This window comes from Thalassophryne amazonica, chromosome 20, assembly GCF_902500255.1.
Source record: "Thalassophryne amazonica chromosome 20, fThaAma1.1, whole genome shotgun sequence".
NCBI lineage: Eukaryota > Metazoa > Chordata > Actinopteri > Batrachoidiformes > Batrachoididae > Thalassophryne > Thalassophryne amazonica.
This window is the reverse complement of record NC_047122.1, coordinates 15,200,600-15,218,839: the sequence shown is the minus strand read 5'-3', so window position 1 is coordinate 15,218,839 and position 18,240 is coordinate 15,200,600. Positions and strand designations below refer to the sequence as shown.

The 18,240-nt window shown below is 41.3% G+C and overlaps 1 protein-coding gene across 3 annotated transcripts in view; it reads left to right on the top strand.

Annotated features, from left to right (window-relative positions):
- The window catches only part of LOC117502216 (T-cell differentiation antigen CD6-like), a 55,336-nt gene extending 37,622 nt beyond the window's left edge, over nucleotides 1-17,714 (top strand). For 2 of the 3 annotated variants that reach the window (XM_034161250.1, XM_034161249.1), the window contains 9 exons: nucleotides 3,055-3,117; nucleotides 7,937-8,095; nucleotides 9,193-9,309; nucleotides 9,482-9,604; nucleotides 9,762-9,833; nucleotides 9,984-10,094; nucleotides 17,031-17,111; nucleotides 17,198-17,251; nucleotides 17,338-17,714. In XM_034161250.1, coding sequence (XP_034017141.1) covers nucleotides 3,055-3,117; nucleotides 7,937-8,095; nucleotides 9,193-9,309; nucleotides 9,482-9,604; nucleotides 9,762-9,833; nucleotides 9,984-10,094; nucleotides 17,031-17,111; nucleotides 17,198-17,251; nucleotides 17,338-17,420 — 863 coding nt within the window. In that variant the 3' untranslated portion in view covers nucleotides 17,421-17,714. The remainder of the gene's footprint in view (nucleotides 1-3,054; nucleotides 3,118-7,936; nucleotides 8,096-9,192; nucleotides 9,310-9,481; nucleotides 9,605-9,761; nucleotides 9,834-9,983; nucleotides 10,095-17,030; nucleotides 17,112-17,197; nucleotides 17,252-17,337) is intronic. The other variant, XM_034161251.1, reaches the window with a different exon arrangement.
- The last annotated feature ends 526 nt before the right edge of the window (nucleotides 17,715-18,240 follow it).

The window sequence follows — 18,240 nt, the reverse complement described above, 5'->3', positions numbered from 1 at the left end:
GAATCTCCAGTGATTACAAGCACAAAGCATGCATTTTCCAGTGACAGCGCGAGACCGCTGCAGCGCTTCAGCCTTCCAAGATGGGTGGGTCAGGGCTCCAGGTCACATGACCATAATGCCATAATTTCGATCCTCTCACTGGGTAAATTTACATTGTGGTTGGTTTTGATTTTGTTTAAATGTTCTATCTTTACCATGTTTGTTGCCATTGCCCATTTGCTCACTGTTTTGTATCTTCAATTGCATATTTTACATATTATATAACGGCTGAATGGATCCCTGTCATTTAATTGGTGCTTTGTGTGTGTCACATGACATGGATTAAGTTGTCTCATTTGTGTTGCATTGCATTTAGAGTGCAGTTTGGTTCCATTTAGGGTGCAAATTTGGTTCCATACATTTGGTACCATTGCACTCTGCACGCACGTGCGCACGCACACACACACACACACACACGCACGCACACACGCCTGTACGCGCACACACACAAAACAAATCCACTTTGCCGTCTGGAGGCTGTTTGCAGGAAGTTAGAATGAAAAGCTGGACTAATTTCCGAGTGATTTTTTTTTCGCTGCACTGATTTTTACTCAACAAAAATATAAACGCAACACTTTTGGTTTTGCTCCAATTTTGTATGAGATGAACTCAAAGATCTAAAACTTTTTCCACATACACAATATCACCATTTCCCTCAAATATTGTTCACAAACCAGTCTAAATCTGTGATAGTGAGCACTTCTCCTTTGCTGAGATAATCCATCCCACCTCACAGGTGTGCCATATCAAGATGCTGATTAGACACCATGATTAGTGCACAGGTGTGCCTTAGACTGCCCACAATAAAAGACCACTCTGAAAGGTGCAGTTTTATCACACAGCACAATGCCACAGATGTCGCAAGATTTGAGGGAGCGTGCAATTGGCATGCTGACAGCAGGAATGTCAACCAGAGCTGTTGCTTGTGTATTGAATATTCATTTCTCTACCATAAGCCGTCTCCAAAGGCGTTTCAGAGAATTTGGCAGTACATCCAACCAGCCTCACAACCCTAGACCACGTGTAACCACACCAGCCCAGGACCTCCACATCCAGCATGTTCACCTCCAAGATCGTCTGAGACCAGCCACTCGGACAGCTGCTGAAACAATAGGTTTGCATAACCAAAGAATTTCTGCACAAACTGTCAGAAACCGTCTCAGGGAAGCTCATCTGCATGCTCGTCGTCCTCATCGGGGTCTCGACCTGACTCCAGTTCGTCGTCGTAACCGACTTGAGTGGGCAAATGCTCACATTCGCTGGCGTTTGGCACGTTGGAGAGGTGTTCTCTTCACGGATGAATCCCGGTTCACACTGTCCAGGGCAGATGGCAGACAGCGTGTGTGGCGTCGTGTGGGTGAGCAGTTTTCTGATGTCAATGTTGTGGATCGAGTGGCTCATGGTGGCGGTAGGGTTATGGTATGGGCAGGCGTCTGTTATGGATGAAGAACACAGGTGCATTTTATTGATGGCATTTTGAATGCACAGAGATACCGTGATGAGATCCTGAGGCCCATTGTTGTGCCATACATCCAAGAACATCACCTTATGTTGCAGCAGGATAATGCACGGCCCCATGTTGCAAGGATCTGTACACAATTCTTGTAAGCTGAAAATGTCCCAGTTCTTGCATGGCCGGCATACTCACCGGACATGTCACCCATTGAGCATGTTTGGGATGCTCTGGACCGGCGTATACGACAGCGTGTACCAGTTCCTGCCAATATCCAGCAACTTCGCACAGCCATTGAAGAGGAGTGGACCAACATTCCACAGGCCACAATTGACGACCTGATCAACTCTATGCGAAGGAGATGTGTTGCACTGCATGAGGCAAATGGTGGTCACACCAGATACTGACTGGTATCCCCCCCCAATAAAACAAAACTGCACCTTTCAGAGTGGCCTTTTATTGTGGACAGTCTAAGGCACACCTGTGCACTAATCATGGTGTCTAATCAGCATCTTGATATGGCACACCTGTGAGGTGGGATGGATTATCTCAGCAAAGGAGAAGTGCTCACTATCACAGATTTCGACTGGTTTGTGAACAATATTTGAGGGAAATGGTGATATTGTGTGTGTGGAAAAAGTTTTAGATCTTTGAGTTCATCTCATACAAAATGGGAGCAAAACCAAAAGTGTTGCGTTTATATTTTTGTTGAGTGTATATAGTTTTTTGTAGTGCACCGCGTGCATGCGGGACAACACCACAAGTGAGACGATTTGATTGAACTAAACTGTGCTAGTTCTTTTAACACACACACACACACACACACACACACACACACACACACACACACACACACACACACACACACACACACACACACACACACACACACACACACACACAATCCATTCTGCTGTAAGCTGTCTCGAGGCATGAAGAGCTGTTCAGATGAAAAGCTGACGTGATTTTTGGCTGCACTGTGGAACTACACAAAGTCTTTTTTTTTATGGAATTCCAAAGTCAGTGTCAGCATCACGGACTACACGTCACAATTTGGACTTTAGCAGCAGTGGAACACCAAAATATAAGTCCCTTTTCTGTTGTTTATAAATTAATAAAATATCAAATGACAAGGATCTATTTTAGCTGTTATATAAAACAAATAATGAATGTTTTTACATTCTTTCAATGGAACGAATATTTAATTCAGTGAAAGCTGGAACACACCGTTCAACTCGGCTTCATCTTGTTGAATGGTATGTTCCAGCTTTCACCTCGTGAAATATTCATACCATTGAACTCATAAACATTCATTATTTGTATTATGTTTGTGTTTGCTAAAGTTAATAAAGTTCAAATCATGAAAGAAAAGGTGAAGCGGGCTGTTTTATTGTTGATTTCTATAAAATCAAAGTAAATGTTAGTGAAGCTTGTCAGTAAAAATGTGAAATTCATGAATTCATTGATGGAAAATAACAATAACAGGTTTAATAAACAGTTTATTTTCTCTCAGCTCACATTAAAAATGTACTGAATAAGAACACGTTCTTTGTGTTCCGTAGGTTCGCTTGGGTTTCCTCCAGCCACCACACCTGATGCACCTTCACACACCAACTGGACAACCGGTGAAGAGCTTCTCTGTTTCCTCTTCATCTTTTCGCAGCTGAGTTCAGGCAGCATGTTTCAGGATGGCACAGTCTTAAAGTGTAAAAGCAGCAGCTGTTAAAGAGTATTCTTCCACTAAATATAGATTTTTATTACAGCTCAACAGTTTTGACTTTTGGGTGGTTGATACTGATACCAATATTAGCGAGTAAAGAAATGAACAATACCAATATATCTTCATTATATGCATAAAAAATTGGCAATTATTTCTAACATTTTGTGATCAAACCCTTATGACAAATGAATGTAACTGAGGTTTGATGTTTTACAGTTCAAACATGAATTTTATTTGCAATGGTGCAGCATATAAGCAGAAAGGTACTTCAGTTTGTTAAAGAATCATAAAATTTGGTGCAATTGCTCATTAAGACCCACTATTTTGACAATTTTGGATAGCAACACAAAATTTCAATATGGCCGGCATTTTTCAAGATGGCTGGCAATTGTACCAATTTCGGTCAATTTCCGTGTTTACATGTGAAAAAAAATACTCAATTAAGCATTCAAACCCTGTCCTACTATGCAGAACAGGCAATTGAAAATGCCACAAAGTAATATATTTAGTATTGTGATTAAAGATAGCATACAAAATGACCACCGAGAGTCTCTTGGTGTTTAATAACAGGAAGAAAAACTAAAATCTCTTTTCGACGCCTTCATTTCTTCATTTATAAGGTAAGAGAATTTGCTTCTAGAATTTGTATTGATATGCATAATAAATGATCCTAAATAAAGAGCATACCAGCAAACCACAATAATCAAGTATAATAACAAAGTATCAAATTGGTATTTGAATGCTTTCGCGCAGTGTCGCCTTATTTTTAGAACCTATTCTTAATGCAAGAGTTTTGATATACCTATAGTAATCTTTGCATGTCATGAAATATTTGCAAAATTCATGAATACAAAGATGCACCACGGATATCTAGGAAAAATATAATAAAGAACAGATTAAAAAAAATTCTACTACTGAAAAGTGTGTATTCTTGTTGTGTATAGCTCAGTTTTTCTAATGCGAGCTAGGAGATCTGCATTATGTGAGTAGCAATCTTGCTGGATAATGACATTAGGTAATGAGCATCTTAGCAGGAAAATAGAATAGCCAGCTTCACTTTGTGCGACTTTGAATGTATCGACTTCTACAAATATTAGCAATTGAAGAAAAAGGAAATTCATGCCAGGTAGGAGGAAGAAGTTGTGTCCTTTTCAGAAAGGTATGTGGTCAACTATACCAAATCAATAAAAAAACAAACAAACAGACAAACAAACAGAAAAACAAAACAAAAACATGAGCTCATTCAAGAGGTTGCTTATAGCTCACACTTGCAGCTACACAAAGCTGTACAAGTTAGTCCAAGCCTGTAGCATGTGCATCTGCCAGATTTGCAGCCACATTTAGTAAGTTCTTCACAACTCTTTGCAGTGAGTGAGTTGGCTGTCCAGTAGACTTTCCACTCATCACCAACATTCTCCCAGCCCCAGTCAGCTGGACACTCTGCTTCTGGCTGATGCAGAATTGCCTGAGCCCATATGCATCCTGCCTGGTGTGCTGCACGTTTGGTGTGTTGAAGCAAAGCTGCTCTGGTAGGAGGGATGGCTTCATACAAGTCTGGCCTCATCTACACTGTCAAAAGTGCTGGACCTGTCATACATGAGGACCACAAACTTCTCCAGAATCTCTTTGTCTGCATCCTCGATGGTTGGTGGGTACTTGATCAGTTTGGAAAATACTGGGGTGGCCTCTGGAAACATATCCCATGTTTCCCAAGTGGTCTTCTTTCCTTTGTTTCTAAAGGCTGAGACCACATCACAACCTGTAAAAGCATGGAAGAACAGCATTCCTGTGGCCTTCTCTTGGCCAGCACTGTTGAACAGGTCATGAATGGGAATCCAACGAAGGCTCTGACCTTAGCCAAATGTAAGCCACAGCTGCTACAGATCCATGCCTTACAGAGTTGGAAACAGACTCAAGCCAGTGACCAGAACATCTGTGTTACTGGCTTTGACCATGACAGACTTACTGCCCTGTCCTGCAGTATACCTGGCATGGACAAAGAGGCGGCTGTCTGCCTCCGTGTGAGAACATTTGTCCAGCATCTGCAGGCTCACTTTGTGGTTGCTGAGTGCTTGGTTTCCCTTGGTCACAATTACTAAGTTTGGTGAAGACAATCCTTTAATTTTGTCTGCCAGGAAACCAAACAATTCTGACTTGTTTTCATTGTTTCTGAGGAAGGTTTGCCAGCTTGAAGGAACAGTGTTCTTTTCTGTCACTTTGCGTTTCCCTCCAGATCCTCTTTTGGATCGTGTGTCTGCTTTCAGACTTGATGCACATTAAACATCAAAGACAACAAAGACAGCAAAGACAACATTTGCTCTGGTCAGTTTTTCTTCCACTTGGGATTTGATTCAAATTTGCCATTGTGAGACTAAGGCCGAGGGGCTATCCTTTTACCACCTTAATCTGATAAGCACCTTGATGTATGGGATACAACTAGGTTTGGATGACTTTCCCCTAGCCCGATCATTCGTCCAGTGCCATTTAAGTCCCCTGTGATCTGTACACCATCCGGGTAAGTACATGGACAAACCATGTAGCCCCTTTTACCCTTGGCTCGGCTCTCCCACGCTGGCACATCCTGTCAATTCAGGTGTGGCTGTCTAAGTAAATCTACCAACTACTTTCTACCAGCTAATTGATATGGGGCTATTAGACAGCATTTGTGACACTAAACTAAGCTAAACTACACCAAAACTAGTACTATTCTACCATATTGGAGTTAGTAAAGCTACATGAAGCATTAGTAAAGCAGGATTAGCTGACAGTGGCTACGTTTACATGCTGTTAATATTCGGGTTAAGGTCAATATTCCGATTTCTCAATCATTAGGAATAACCCATTTACATGCTTAAGCAGACAGAGTTACTCCTCTATACATGGTCATTGGTATCATTTGGAATATCCCCATCTAAACAGTGACACACGCCTTCCACCGGTGCTTGATTTGGTCTGGCTTTCATGCAAATCTTGCTTCGCATAACTTTTCGGCCACCTTCTTGTAAATGTCGCTATCTCGGTACTTTCTACCATCAATAAAAGACATTATATTCATGTCTCTCACGGTACTAATGAAGTACTCGTTTTCCTCTTCGCTCCAAAAGTGTGGTGCTGTGCTGCTGCATCTGGATTTCCCCATGCTTGTTTACCTCTGCTTCTGTGGTGTCCAGTGGGTTGCACATGCAGCATTCAAGTAGTTGCCGTACTCAAAAGACCAAGATTCCTTGCGGATAGGACATGCGCAGAACACAAAATAATGTTCCTTTCTATGGGGATATTCCAATGCGCATTTATATGACCTGATATTCGGGTTAGAAAAGGAGTAACCCAGGGGTCATATTCGGGTTTTTGCGGGTGTTTACATGGCCGTGCGCAACCGGGTTATTGCTAATATTCCGGTTATGAAAGGGTTATGAAAGGGTTATTGGCTGCATGTAAACGTAGTCACTGAACCCCATGCTGAGTTTCACAGCAGTGAAGTCACCAGTGTGCCCTGATTGTGTGCTGACATTCACTCCTTCAGACTAAATATATCACTAACACCACCATCTAAATTGTACATAGACATGACTTAATAGCCACAAAGGTATGTGTTACAATGACATACATAGAACATTCTCACATTTCACAAACTTTTTTGTTTCAACTGAAATATGAGAAAGAACAAAGGATTTTGGCTGCCATATTGGCTGCCATCTTTGTTTATATATGCTAAATCAAATCTTTAACAAAAATACATAATGCTCCTGTCCATTGACATTGCATAGGCTATATAAAACCAACAAAAATTCATAAACACATGACCAGAAGCACATAACCTGTGTGATAAAAACGTGATTGGTGGCCATCTTGAAATTGTGAAAGGCTATCCAGTAAATCTGTAGACTTAGTCTGAGGAGAAGATGTGCAAAAAAATTTCATGCTGCTTTGTCTAACTGAAGAATTTCCTGATAAAATTGATTTATGTGCTGCACTATAAGTAACTATAAATATAACCAACCAAAGTACATCACTCTGCCTTCACTCAGATTGGCAGGCATTGTGTTGCATCACTCATTTGCATAAAATACACTTCTCATTAGCCCTGCCTTGCTGACAGCATACTGACTGCTTGTGGCTGTAAAGCGCACTTTCTGAATGAAATTGAATGCAGCTGGTCACTTTTCCTCTGTCTGTTGTAGCTAATGCGGTGATGGGGGTCCCAGCTATGCTTGACAGCATTGTAAACAATGCCACTGGAGGGCCCTCTGCTAAACGAACTGCATAATGACACCATTTCCAACAGCCAAAGGGGATTTTTTTTTTTTGCGTTATTTATTCAATGAAATAGTTTTTCACATCTGCAAAAATAACACAGATATGCAATAAACTACCAAATCAAGTCGCAACTAGAGACATCAAACACATCGAATGATGTGATGTGACAGGCTGACATCGGCCGATATTATCAGTCAACCGACGTATTGAATGGGGTCTTTTTTATCCAGTTCTGAACAAAATTTAATTTGTACATCATTTATTATGTGAGACAGAGGTTGTCAAGTTTCCATTAGTTTTCGACAATTAACAAATTTTTTGTTTTTAAATCTCCCTGATGTCACAATGTAAAAGAACATCCTCATCACCAAAAACCGGTTTACTTTTGAGAACTGTTGTGAAGCGTGGCTGGAACCTTCGATGTGTGATGTTCGAATGATGGAACGTGTTGTATTTTCTTTTCCTAGCATCCATCCTGGCAGGCAACACCACAGCTGTCTCTTCTGAAGGTGTCCAGATGGACACTTTGTCTACGGAGCTGCTGGTCTGCTGTCTTTTGTCTGTCCTGCTGTTTGTATTTCTGACCTCGACCATTGTGCTGTGCTGCCATTACAGACGACAACACGGTTGGTTCCTCAACACTCACAACACAATAAGTCATCATGCAGTGATTTTAGCACAAGATCTGCTTTTTGTTGGTCAACTAAATATGTGTAAATTTGGATTTATTTATTTTGAAATTTTGAGACTTTGTTTTTCCATGTGGAGGCAGTGATGTGGAGATGATGACTTTAATCTGGAAACAAAGCTTTATCTGAGACAAGAGGCTTTGTTTCTAATTTATGATTTATTCCTCCAAAATATTTCCAGCTGTAGCATTAGTGTGTTCATATTATTTTTGTCATGTTACTCACAACTGTTCTCACTTGATCAAACAACAGCACTCTGAGATTTCTGATGGCCGCCACCTCCAAAATTGAATGATGTCTTTCATGCCCTAATATGTATCTGTGGTGCAAATTTGATGAGAATCTGTGAAGTAATTTTGAAGTAATCCTTCAAAGCCTATATAAAGTGAAATCTTGATCCAGAATCTGGATCCAGATCCAGATCACCTTCAAAATTCAGTGGAGTCTTCCATGCCCTAATATCTATCTGTCGTGCAATTTTGGTGAAAATCCATGAAGTCGTTTTGACTTAATACTTCAAAGCCCATATAAAGTGAAATCTTGATCCAGAATCCAGATCGGGATCCGGATCACATCCAAAATTTAATGATGTCTTCCATGACCTAATATGTATCTGTGGTGAAAATTTGGAGATAATCTTTGAAGTAGTTTTGACGTAATCCTGCTAACAGACAGACAGACAAATAAATAAACACAGATGGTTTTATTATGTCCTTGGCGGACGTAACAAACAAACAAACAATGAAAACAAATGTACATTGACTCAAAAATAACATTTTTTCAGACGTTTAGTTGACCACTGAGCAAGTTGAAGTTTGTGGCCAAAAACACTCCGTAGACACTGAGGTGATATTACTGACTGCATATATAATAAAAACAGTTTCTGCACCTGTTGCTTGAAATGGAATGGAGCTGCTTCTGGCCACGCCCCCTTCCTTGCAGGAAGTGGGAGACTGAGCGGTGTAATGTCTGGGTGTGTCACAGAGAGACAGTTCATTTTTTGATGAAACGTTACCAGTTGCTCTTGTGCACAGCACTGTTGCTGCAGCAGATTCGCTGCAGTCCGTCGGTCACCTCTGGACTTCAGTCCAAAAACCACCATAACGCTGTGGATCTCATCAAGGTCACCACCAACCCAGAGAAGACAGATGGTCAGTGACTCAATGTCTTATAAATGACTTTATCAACAACAAGATTTCACAGTTGTGTTCAATAAGAAGAGAAGTTACTTTGTGTCGGCACCTTTTGTGTGAGACGTGTGCACACTGGTGAGAAAGTTGTGGAACTCTGCATCACATTGTTTCATTCTTTGTGTTTGCTAAGTCCCCTCCAACCCCAGGTATCTTTGGACCCAGCTTAGTAGTGTTGACAGCACGTCAGTAGATACAGACTATGAGCAGTTTGACCCACGAAATGACCCGTCTGTGCTTTTATCCACCTTTCGGAGTGAGCCATCTCCTTTTTTTCCCTCTCTTTGACCTCATTGATTCCAATCTTTCTGATTTTTCGCTTTTTCTGTTTTGAAGTTCTTCATAATGTGCATCTTTGCAGCCTCTTTGCTCTGAATGTCTTTGATTTTAAACCTGCATCATTTTGAATCCAGATTCGAAGCGGTACAGGACAGATGCAAACCCTCTGATGGGACCTTCATGTCTCATTAGCCTCTCTGAGGAAGGTGAGTGCAGAGACATCAGACACACAAAAATCACGCCGCACCTCTAGTGTCCATCAACAGGTACAGAAACACAAAGAGAACATTTAACATAGAAACATAGAAATGAACTTAATGTTGTTTTCAGTGTTTAATTTTATATTTTAATTCCAGGTGCTGTACCAAAAAATGAAATGACGCCAGTTCTTACAAATGTCACCGGCTTTCTCCCTGCAGCTGTATATGGAAAAGTGTTGGAAAAGCACAGCTGCAGCTGCAGCGATGGTAAATATTCTGTTAAAAAAATTAGAAAAAAAAATTCAAACCCATGCTTCACAAAACTGGAGCAAAACTCTCTGTAGGAACAGTGAAGGTGGAAACCAGAAGGGCACTCAGCAGAGTGCATTCTTCCACCGAGGCCGACCATCCAAGATCACTTGCTATAAATATGTGTATTGATCTGCAACAAATTATACCTTTTCATAGATATTACTACATTGAATTCAACTGATTTTTACCTTTGCCAGTGAGCTTATGTTTTCATCACCTGTTTTTGTGGTTTTCTGAATGTCAGCAGGGTTACATTAAAACTAGCAGGTCAGATTTTCATTAAACTTGCTGCAGGAGAGGAGCACTGGCCAAAGAAGAACCCAATAAATTTAGGCACACATCCAGGAAATATCTTTTTTATTGTCTTTTTCAGCAGTTTCCGAAGAATACATGTTTTTATTAATGAAAAATCCTGTTATTTATAATGATATCAATGAAGGTGTAGGATGTAGTGTGCATCTGGATAAAAATTTGGATTTCATGGCACAAAATACTTTTCAGTCACTGTAGGGTAACAAATAGGATCAGAATCACATCATAGGAAAGTGGACTTTCCTAGAAAGAAGAAAATTCCGAATGTGACAAACAAGAAACAGGTGTTGTAAACAAGTCAATGCTGCTAAAAATACAAACTTGCAGAAACAAAGATACTATTCTGACATGGTTTTGCACATAAGACTGGCATAGCAGGTTTCAAGTACACACATACAGTAGTGTTCAGAATAATAGTAGTGCTATGTGACTAAAAAGATTAATCCAGGTTTTGAGTATATTTCTTATTGTTACATGGGAAACAAGGTACCAGTAGATTCAGTAGATTCTCACAAATCCAACAAGACCAAGCATTCATGATATGCACACTCTTAAGCCTATGAAATTGGGCTATTAGTAAAAAAAAAAAGTAGAAAAGGGGGTGTTCACAATAATAGTAGTGTAGCATTCAGTCAGTGAGTTCATCAATTTTGTGGAACAAACAGGTGTGAATCAGGTGTCCCCTATTTAAGGATGAAGCCAGCACCTGTTGAACATGCTTTTCTCTTTCAAAGCCTGAGGAAAATGGGACGTTCAAGACACTGTTCAGAAGAACAGCGTAGTTTGATTAAAAAGTTGATTGGAGAGGGGAAAACGTATACGCAGGTGCAAAAAATTATAGGCTGTTCATCTACAATGATCTCCAATGCTTTAAAATGGACAAAAAACCAGAGACGCGTGGAAGAAAATGGAAAACAACCATCAAAATGGATAGAAGGATAACCAGAATGTCAAAGGCTCACCCATTGATCAGCTCCAGGATGATCAAAGACAGTCTGAAGTTACCTGTAAGTGCTGTGACAGTTAGAAGACGCCTGTGTGAAGCTAATTTATTTGCAAGAATCCCCCGCAAAGTCCCTGTTAAATAAAAGACGTGCAGAAGAGGTTACAGTTTGCCAAAGAACACATCAACTGGCCTAAAGAGAAATGGAGGAATATTTTGTGGACTGATGAGAGTAAAATTGTTCTTTTTGGGTCCAAGGGCCGCAGACAGTTTGTGAGACGACCCCCAAACTCTGAATTCAAGCCACAGTTCACAGTGAAGACAGTGAAGCATGGTGGTGCAAGCATCATGATATGGGCATGTTTCTCCTACTATGGTGTTGGGCCTATATATCGCATACCAGGTATCATGGATCAGTTTGGATATGTCAAAATACTTGAAGAGGTCATGTTGCCTTATGCTGAAGAGGACATGCCCTTGAAATGGTTGTTTCAACAAGACAGTGACCCCAAGCACACTAGTAAATGAGCAAAATCTTGGTTCCAAACCAACCAAATTAATGCCTCGCAGATGTGAAGAAATCGTGAAAAACTGTGGTTATACAACTAAATACTAGTTTAGTGATTCACTGGATTGCTAAAAAAGCAGTTTGAACATAACAGTTTTGAGTTTGTAGCGTCAACAGCAGATGCTACTATTATTGTGAACACCCCCTTTTCTACTTTTTTTTACTAATAGCCCAATTTCATAGCCTTAAGAGTGTGCATATCATGAATGCTTGGTCTTGTTGGATTTGTGAGAATCTACTGAATCTACCGGTACCTTGTTTCCCATGTAACAATAAGAAATATACTCAAAACCTGGATTAATCTTTTTAGTCACATAGCACTACTAGTATTCTGAACACTACTATATATGTCAGAAGGTGGGGGGACATACCATATTCTGTCCCCCCTGGTTGAAAAGGTGAGGGGGACATGTCCCCCCTATCCCCCACCAAATTGCACCCATGAAACTTCTGACATGGTTCTGGCTCGGGGGTCCTGGTCCTACAGTCACGGATTGACAAGGACTAGGAAGTAGGACCCAAATGCAGGGAGCAGTAAAGGTAGGCATGGTGAAAAACAATAGGTTTATTGAACAAAAAAGGAACTGTGCAGTGGGAGAACTAAACCAGGAGGGACCACAAGGACCTGACCAATGAGACTGACTGGACAGGTAGGACAGGGACTGGAATCAGGGGGTGCGAGCCTGCGGATCTGCTGGGGAGAACAAGAGGACAGATGACGTTGTGCAGATGCACTCGTACACACATCCAGCTATAGAAAAGTCAAAGCTAAACTCAGATGAGTTCATTCAGGGTTTTGGTTCAGATCAAAGTTCAGGGTCAAAGTCTCAGTTCTAAGTGCCACGCCCCGGAGGCGAGCACACGTGGCAGACAGATGAAGTCAGATGACAATGGTCAGGAAGCGCGCAGAGCGCATGTCAAACTGCAGCACAGCGAAAGTCCGAGATCTCTGCGTGGCTGCACCCAGAGAGAGAAAACCATAGCTGCATTCACTGAGGATCAGCAGATGCATGCAGACCCAGTCCCAACTGTCTGTAGATCCGATCACTGAATGTACAAATTGACTTAATAGTTCAGCCAGCGGAAAAAACTAGATTACTGCGTACATTGCTCCAAGACAGCATGGACGCGCACAGACTCTGATAACTGAATAACAGCTGATCATACTAAACGCCGACTGTGATGACACACCAAGCGGACAGTGGAATACGGCATGGTTGAAGTAAAAGGCATAATAGTGGCACTGCAGAAAAACATGAATGATCAACTTTAAATAACATAAGTAATGTCAAGAGCTGGAAGCTCACAGCAGAAAACATGATTGATTAACTTTAACATTAAGAATCTGAACGGTCGCAGAGGAATATACGGCGTGTTAGAGCCTGGGAGCTCACAATGGAAAAACACGGAAGGTTACGGAAAAACATGACTGTGTCATGATCTGGCCCTTTAGTCCCTGCTGGTATTGTTCTTGACCCTGTTCATCTTCTATGCTCTGAGCCTTCTGTGTTTAGTCATGTCCAGTTTTCATGGTCATGCTTCGGTTGTAATTGTTTTGTTTGATTTACTCTCTGTGTATCATTTGCTTACCACATTTATAGTTTTACTTTACTGCTTATTGTTTTGCTTTCACTCTTGGTCCCTTTAGTTGTTTTAGTCTTAGTTTTGTTCTGTTCATCACATTTATTGTTTTATGCTTTAGTCTCAGGTTTTGGTTATTTATCTCGTAGTGTTTCTTATCAGGTTAAGTTCTGTTTGTTATTTATTGTGCTTTTCTATAACCTCTGGTTTTGTTTGCTTATCATTTATTTTCTAGTTAGTCATTTGTCTCTTTGTCCTCTTTAGACTAGTCACAGTATTTCTTAGTTCTGCCCCTTTTTGTTTTGCTCACGCATTATTGTTTGTCTAGAACACATCACGTTATTCTGTTAGTTCTTCTGTCACCTACTTATCTTGCTTTGCACCACTTTTGTTTTGCAATCCTGCACGCTCTTGCCTTTTTTCTCTCTTCTTTGTTCACTTAACCACACCTCTTTCCAGAACCTTCCACACACCTGCTTCACATCAACCTGATTAGGTTGCTCCTCTTTAAAACCCTCACAGTTCCACCGCTCTCTGCCCGATTGTTGACTTTGTTCAATTTCTAGCCTCTCGTTCTTGTCCAGTTTGTTCGTGTGTGTTTTGACCTTGCTTTGTTGCTCCGACCTCCGCCTTGCCGTATCCTGAACTCTGCCTGTATTTTGACTCTGCCTTTGTTTTGCCTGCTATATACCTCGACGCTGTGTGAACGAACCCTGCCTGGTTTATGGACCACGTCCCAGCCTGTACCATGTCTGATACATCTGCTTCCATGTCTGACTACCTGTGTACCGAACCCAATGCCTGGTTTCAAGATAAAGCCTTTATTCAACTAAACCAACCATGCCTGTGAGTCTGCATTGGTCTCCCACTGCTTCCAGTTTCAGCCCACCACCAGCCCTGACAGACTGGCTACGTTCAGAGCCTGGAAGCTCACAGCGGGAAAGCACGGCAGGTTAATATTAGCTCCATGAACGGTGATGGACGCCAAACCAAGATAACTAAACAGACAGACATTAAGACCAGGTTACTGGCTGGGTGCATTGTAGAAGCACTGGTGGAACCTGGTGGAAACCCGGTAGCCACCCGGAGATTCTGGCCCCAAATCAATGGAAGATCCGAGGTTAAAGGACATGTCACACCAAAATCATAACAATTTAGATTTAGGCTGTTAGTGACCATCCAATGATCCACTGGGATTACTTTGTGCTCCTCCGTAACCGATTTCAAAGTATATGGCATTCACAACAAACAGCTACAGAGACGTCCGAAAACAAAGTACTTGTGAGCACTCGGGTGTTTCTGACAAATGACGTCGCAACTAGAAACGTCCCAGCGTGCACTTCAATGGAATGTAGCTGATAACGTTGAGAACTGATGCACAGATTAAATCCAAAATTTACATAAGTGTGATGTTGTGGATGGAGTCCACCTCTCCAACACTCACCTGGCACACCAACACCACGGCTGTCATCAAGAAAGCCCACCAACGTCTCTATTTTTTGAGGAAATTGGGAAGGGCCGGACTGAACACCGAGGTCCTCAGGGCCTTCTACAACTGTGCAGTGGAGAGTGTGGTGTCCTGCTGCCTCCCTGTGTGGTATGGTGGCTGCACGGTGGAGGAGAAGAAAGCGCTGCAGCGGGTGGTGAAGTCTGCATGGAGGACCATCGGATGCAGTTTCCCACCCATTGGGGACATCTACGTCTCCAGATGTAGAGACAAAGCCACCTGCATCCTCTGAGACTCCACCCACCCTGCGCACAGTCTGTTCACACCCCTTACCTCTGGAAGGAGGCTGTGCTGCATCCTGGCAAAAACATCCAGACTGAAAAACAGCTTCTACCCGAATGCTGTCAGACTGTTGAACAGTTCAACATCCACAACCAAACTGTGAACATTGCACTACATGCACATTGTCACCTTAATACTAATACTTAATACTCTAACACTGCTGCTGCCGACCCTGTGCCTTGTATATATATTCTATGGCCACAGGGGTGCGCATATTGCACATTGCAAAAGTTTATATTGCAAAAGTTTATACAATAGGTTAGGTGAAAAAAAAAAAAGCTGCGGCTCCACGAAGGTTGATGTGCACCTGCATAAATGCAGCCTGTAAACAACCATCTCTGCTGCAGGATCAGTTTTGTGCACGATTAATTATGAGTGTTATCAATAAAATGTAAAAAAAAAAAAAAAATACATCTGCTGCCGGGGCAAAACAAGCATCATGTAAGCTGCACAGTGCACAGGTGCGCGCACACACACCCACACAAACACTGCGAGCTTCACAGCACACATACATACACACATTCCAGCTCCAAATTTACAGTCTCTCAAAGTTAAAAAGTAATCTAGCCACAAAACAGGTAAAATCCTGAACATGCCAGACTCACCGTCGTGTTATGGATTAATTTCCTAATGTAAACTTCATGCGATCAAAGAACCGTGCGTGCTCCTGTGAAATTGCCGGTTGCAGCTCTGCCTCTCTCTTGATCGTGGCACATAAAATAACAGCCATTAACTCATGGAAATAATGTTTTCTGTCTTTTTCCAGTGTAACAAATCCATCTCTGTGTCCAGGCAGTCTGTTAAAAACAGTGTCTGATGTCCCGACATCCACATCAGCTTCAGTAACCAGCATCCAAAAAACAGCGCGTCACCACACTTTAGGCTTCAAAATAAGTATTTTGGGGTGAAGCGTGTCATCTCCTGTCTGTAAATCCGAGCCGTCACTTTCGAATGGCAGCTCAGAAGTTTTGTTTTTGGACGGAGCAGGTTTGTTTAACATAAGTAATCTGGATTTAATCTGTTTATCTATACATGGAGAGGTTGTATTTATTGGTGTACCTTTACTCATATATAGACTTTTTTTTATGTGTGTATAGACTTGACCATGTATGACGATTAATTTGATTGGAATTTTTTTTTTACTTTTTTTTTGTCTTCTATACTTTTGAATGCATTTTTGATTCATGTTCATTGTGTTTGTTTGACCCCAGGAATGGGGATCCTAATAAATAAATAGATTACACTTTCAGCAGAAGTGCTCAATGTAATAAAACATCAAAACACAACAAACAAAATTCTGCATCCATAAGAACAGCAAAGACTAAACATACAACATAGGCTTAATAACAATAAGTTATAAACCATAAACCATAAAATGAATAAGTTTTAGGGTTAGTTGAAAACATTAAAAAGAAATGGACTTTCTAATAACAGACAAACTGTGAGGCAAACTAGAAACATGTCAGCCGGCTGACTTCTTCTTCACTTGGGGTCTACAGAATGATTCTGAGCCAGTAGCCTGTGACCACAGGGCATGAGAAGGCACATAAGGTTTAACAGAAAGCCTTAAGTGCCTGATAACTCAGCAGCAAAACCTTAAAATCTGCTCCTACACTCATGGAGACCCAGTGAAGGTGTGACGCTCAAATCTCCTGGTGTTAGTCAAAACCTTCTTCCTATCTGTCCTGCCTGTTGCAGAGGACTCGTTTGAATCCTCCAGTACTTCTTCGGGGGAAGGCTATGAAAACACATCGAATATGGATGCAGCAGTCGCTCCTGGTCAGTCTCTGTCATCCACACACGTCCTTCACACCTTCAAACATCATCCCAGGTTAGAATGTGTTCAAATCTGTGGTCTGTTGCAGATTCCTGCATTATTTATCCATGTGACCCAAACTCATCACATCTACACAACTCAGGTGAACGCAACAAAACAAACAGTGTTACAGCTCCATGAAAGAGTTTAGAAGATGTTTACTGACTGCTGTTGTTTCTGAATGTTTAGGTGATGACCACCTGTACACCACTGTAGGTACGGACTGCAAGTCGTCATCATCTGACGACGACTATGATGACATAGACAACTAACGCAGATGATGGAGGCGACCTGAACCAAGGCTGCCCCAGACTGAACCTTGACGACCACTCACGGTTCCCTGCAAAGAAGAGAACTCTATTGTGAAACCCGAAACGTGGCTCGCAATATGTAAACAGCTGGAACGTGACTTAGATACTTTTGGTAGAATGTGCGGTTACTCTCTCAGTTGCGATTTAAAAAACAAAATAAAACTAGAAGCACTCAGAGTGCAAACCTCCGCCAAGGCCATGGGGTCACTGACGCCATAAGATCTACACGCCGTGGAATCATTGAACCTAAAAAAGTCTAACAATGATGTTTGCTCAGTAGTAAAAAAAAGTTTAATCTGCTGTGACTGGATAGCATGTATCCTTAGCGCTTGGCATCACAGTTTATTGCAACTTGCACCTTTCCCAGAAGCTACTGTCATCTGAGCACTGATATTGATATTGCATGTGCTTATATACAAAAACAAATAAGAGACAAAATTCAATTTATTATTCAACTAAACTGCAAATATATGAATTTTTTAACATTTATGAAACACTTCTCTAAACAAGGCCATAGGGTCACTGACCCTAAAGAGATTCCCTCCTTGGCACAGTGATCTATTCAACAATTCAGTGTTACAACCAAAACTATGATACATACACTTTTCTTTCCTTTATATTTGACATCCTTGACCATGAAAACATACCACTAGAACTTGGAATCACTTTTATGTCTTTATTAGTTCAAAAGTTATTGTATAAAAACGATTTTTCGGTAATGGCGGTTTTCTTCTGGATCTAGCTCCATAACATTTGAAGCTACATCAAATCTGATGACACC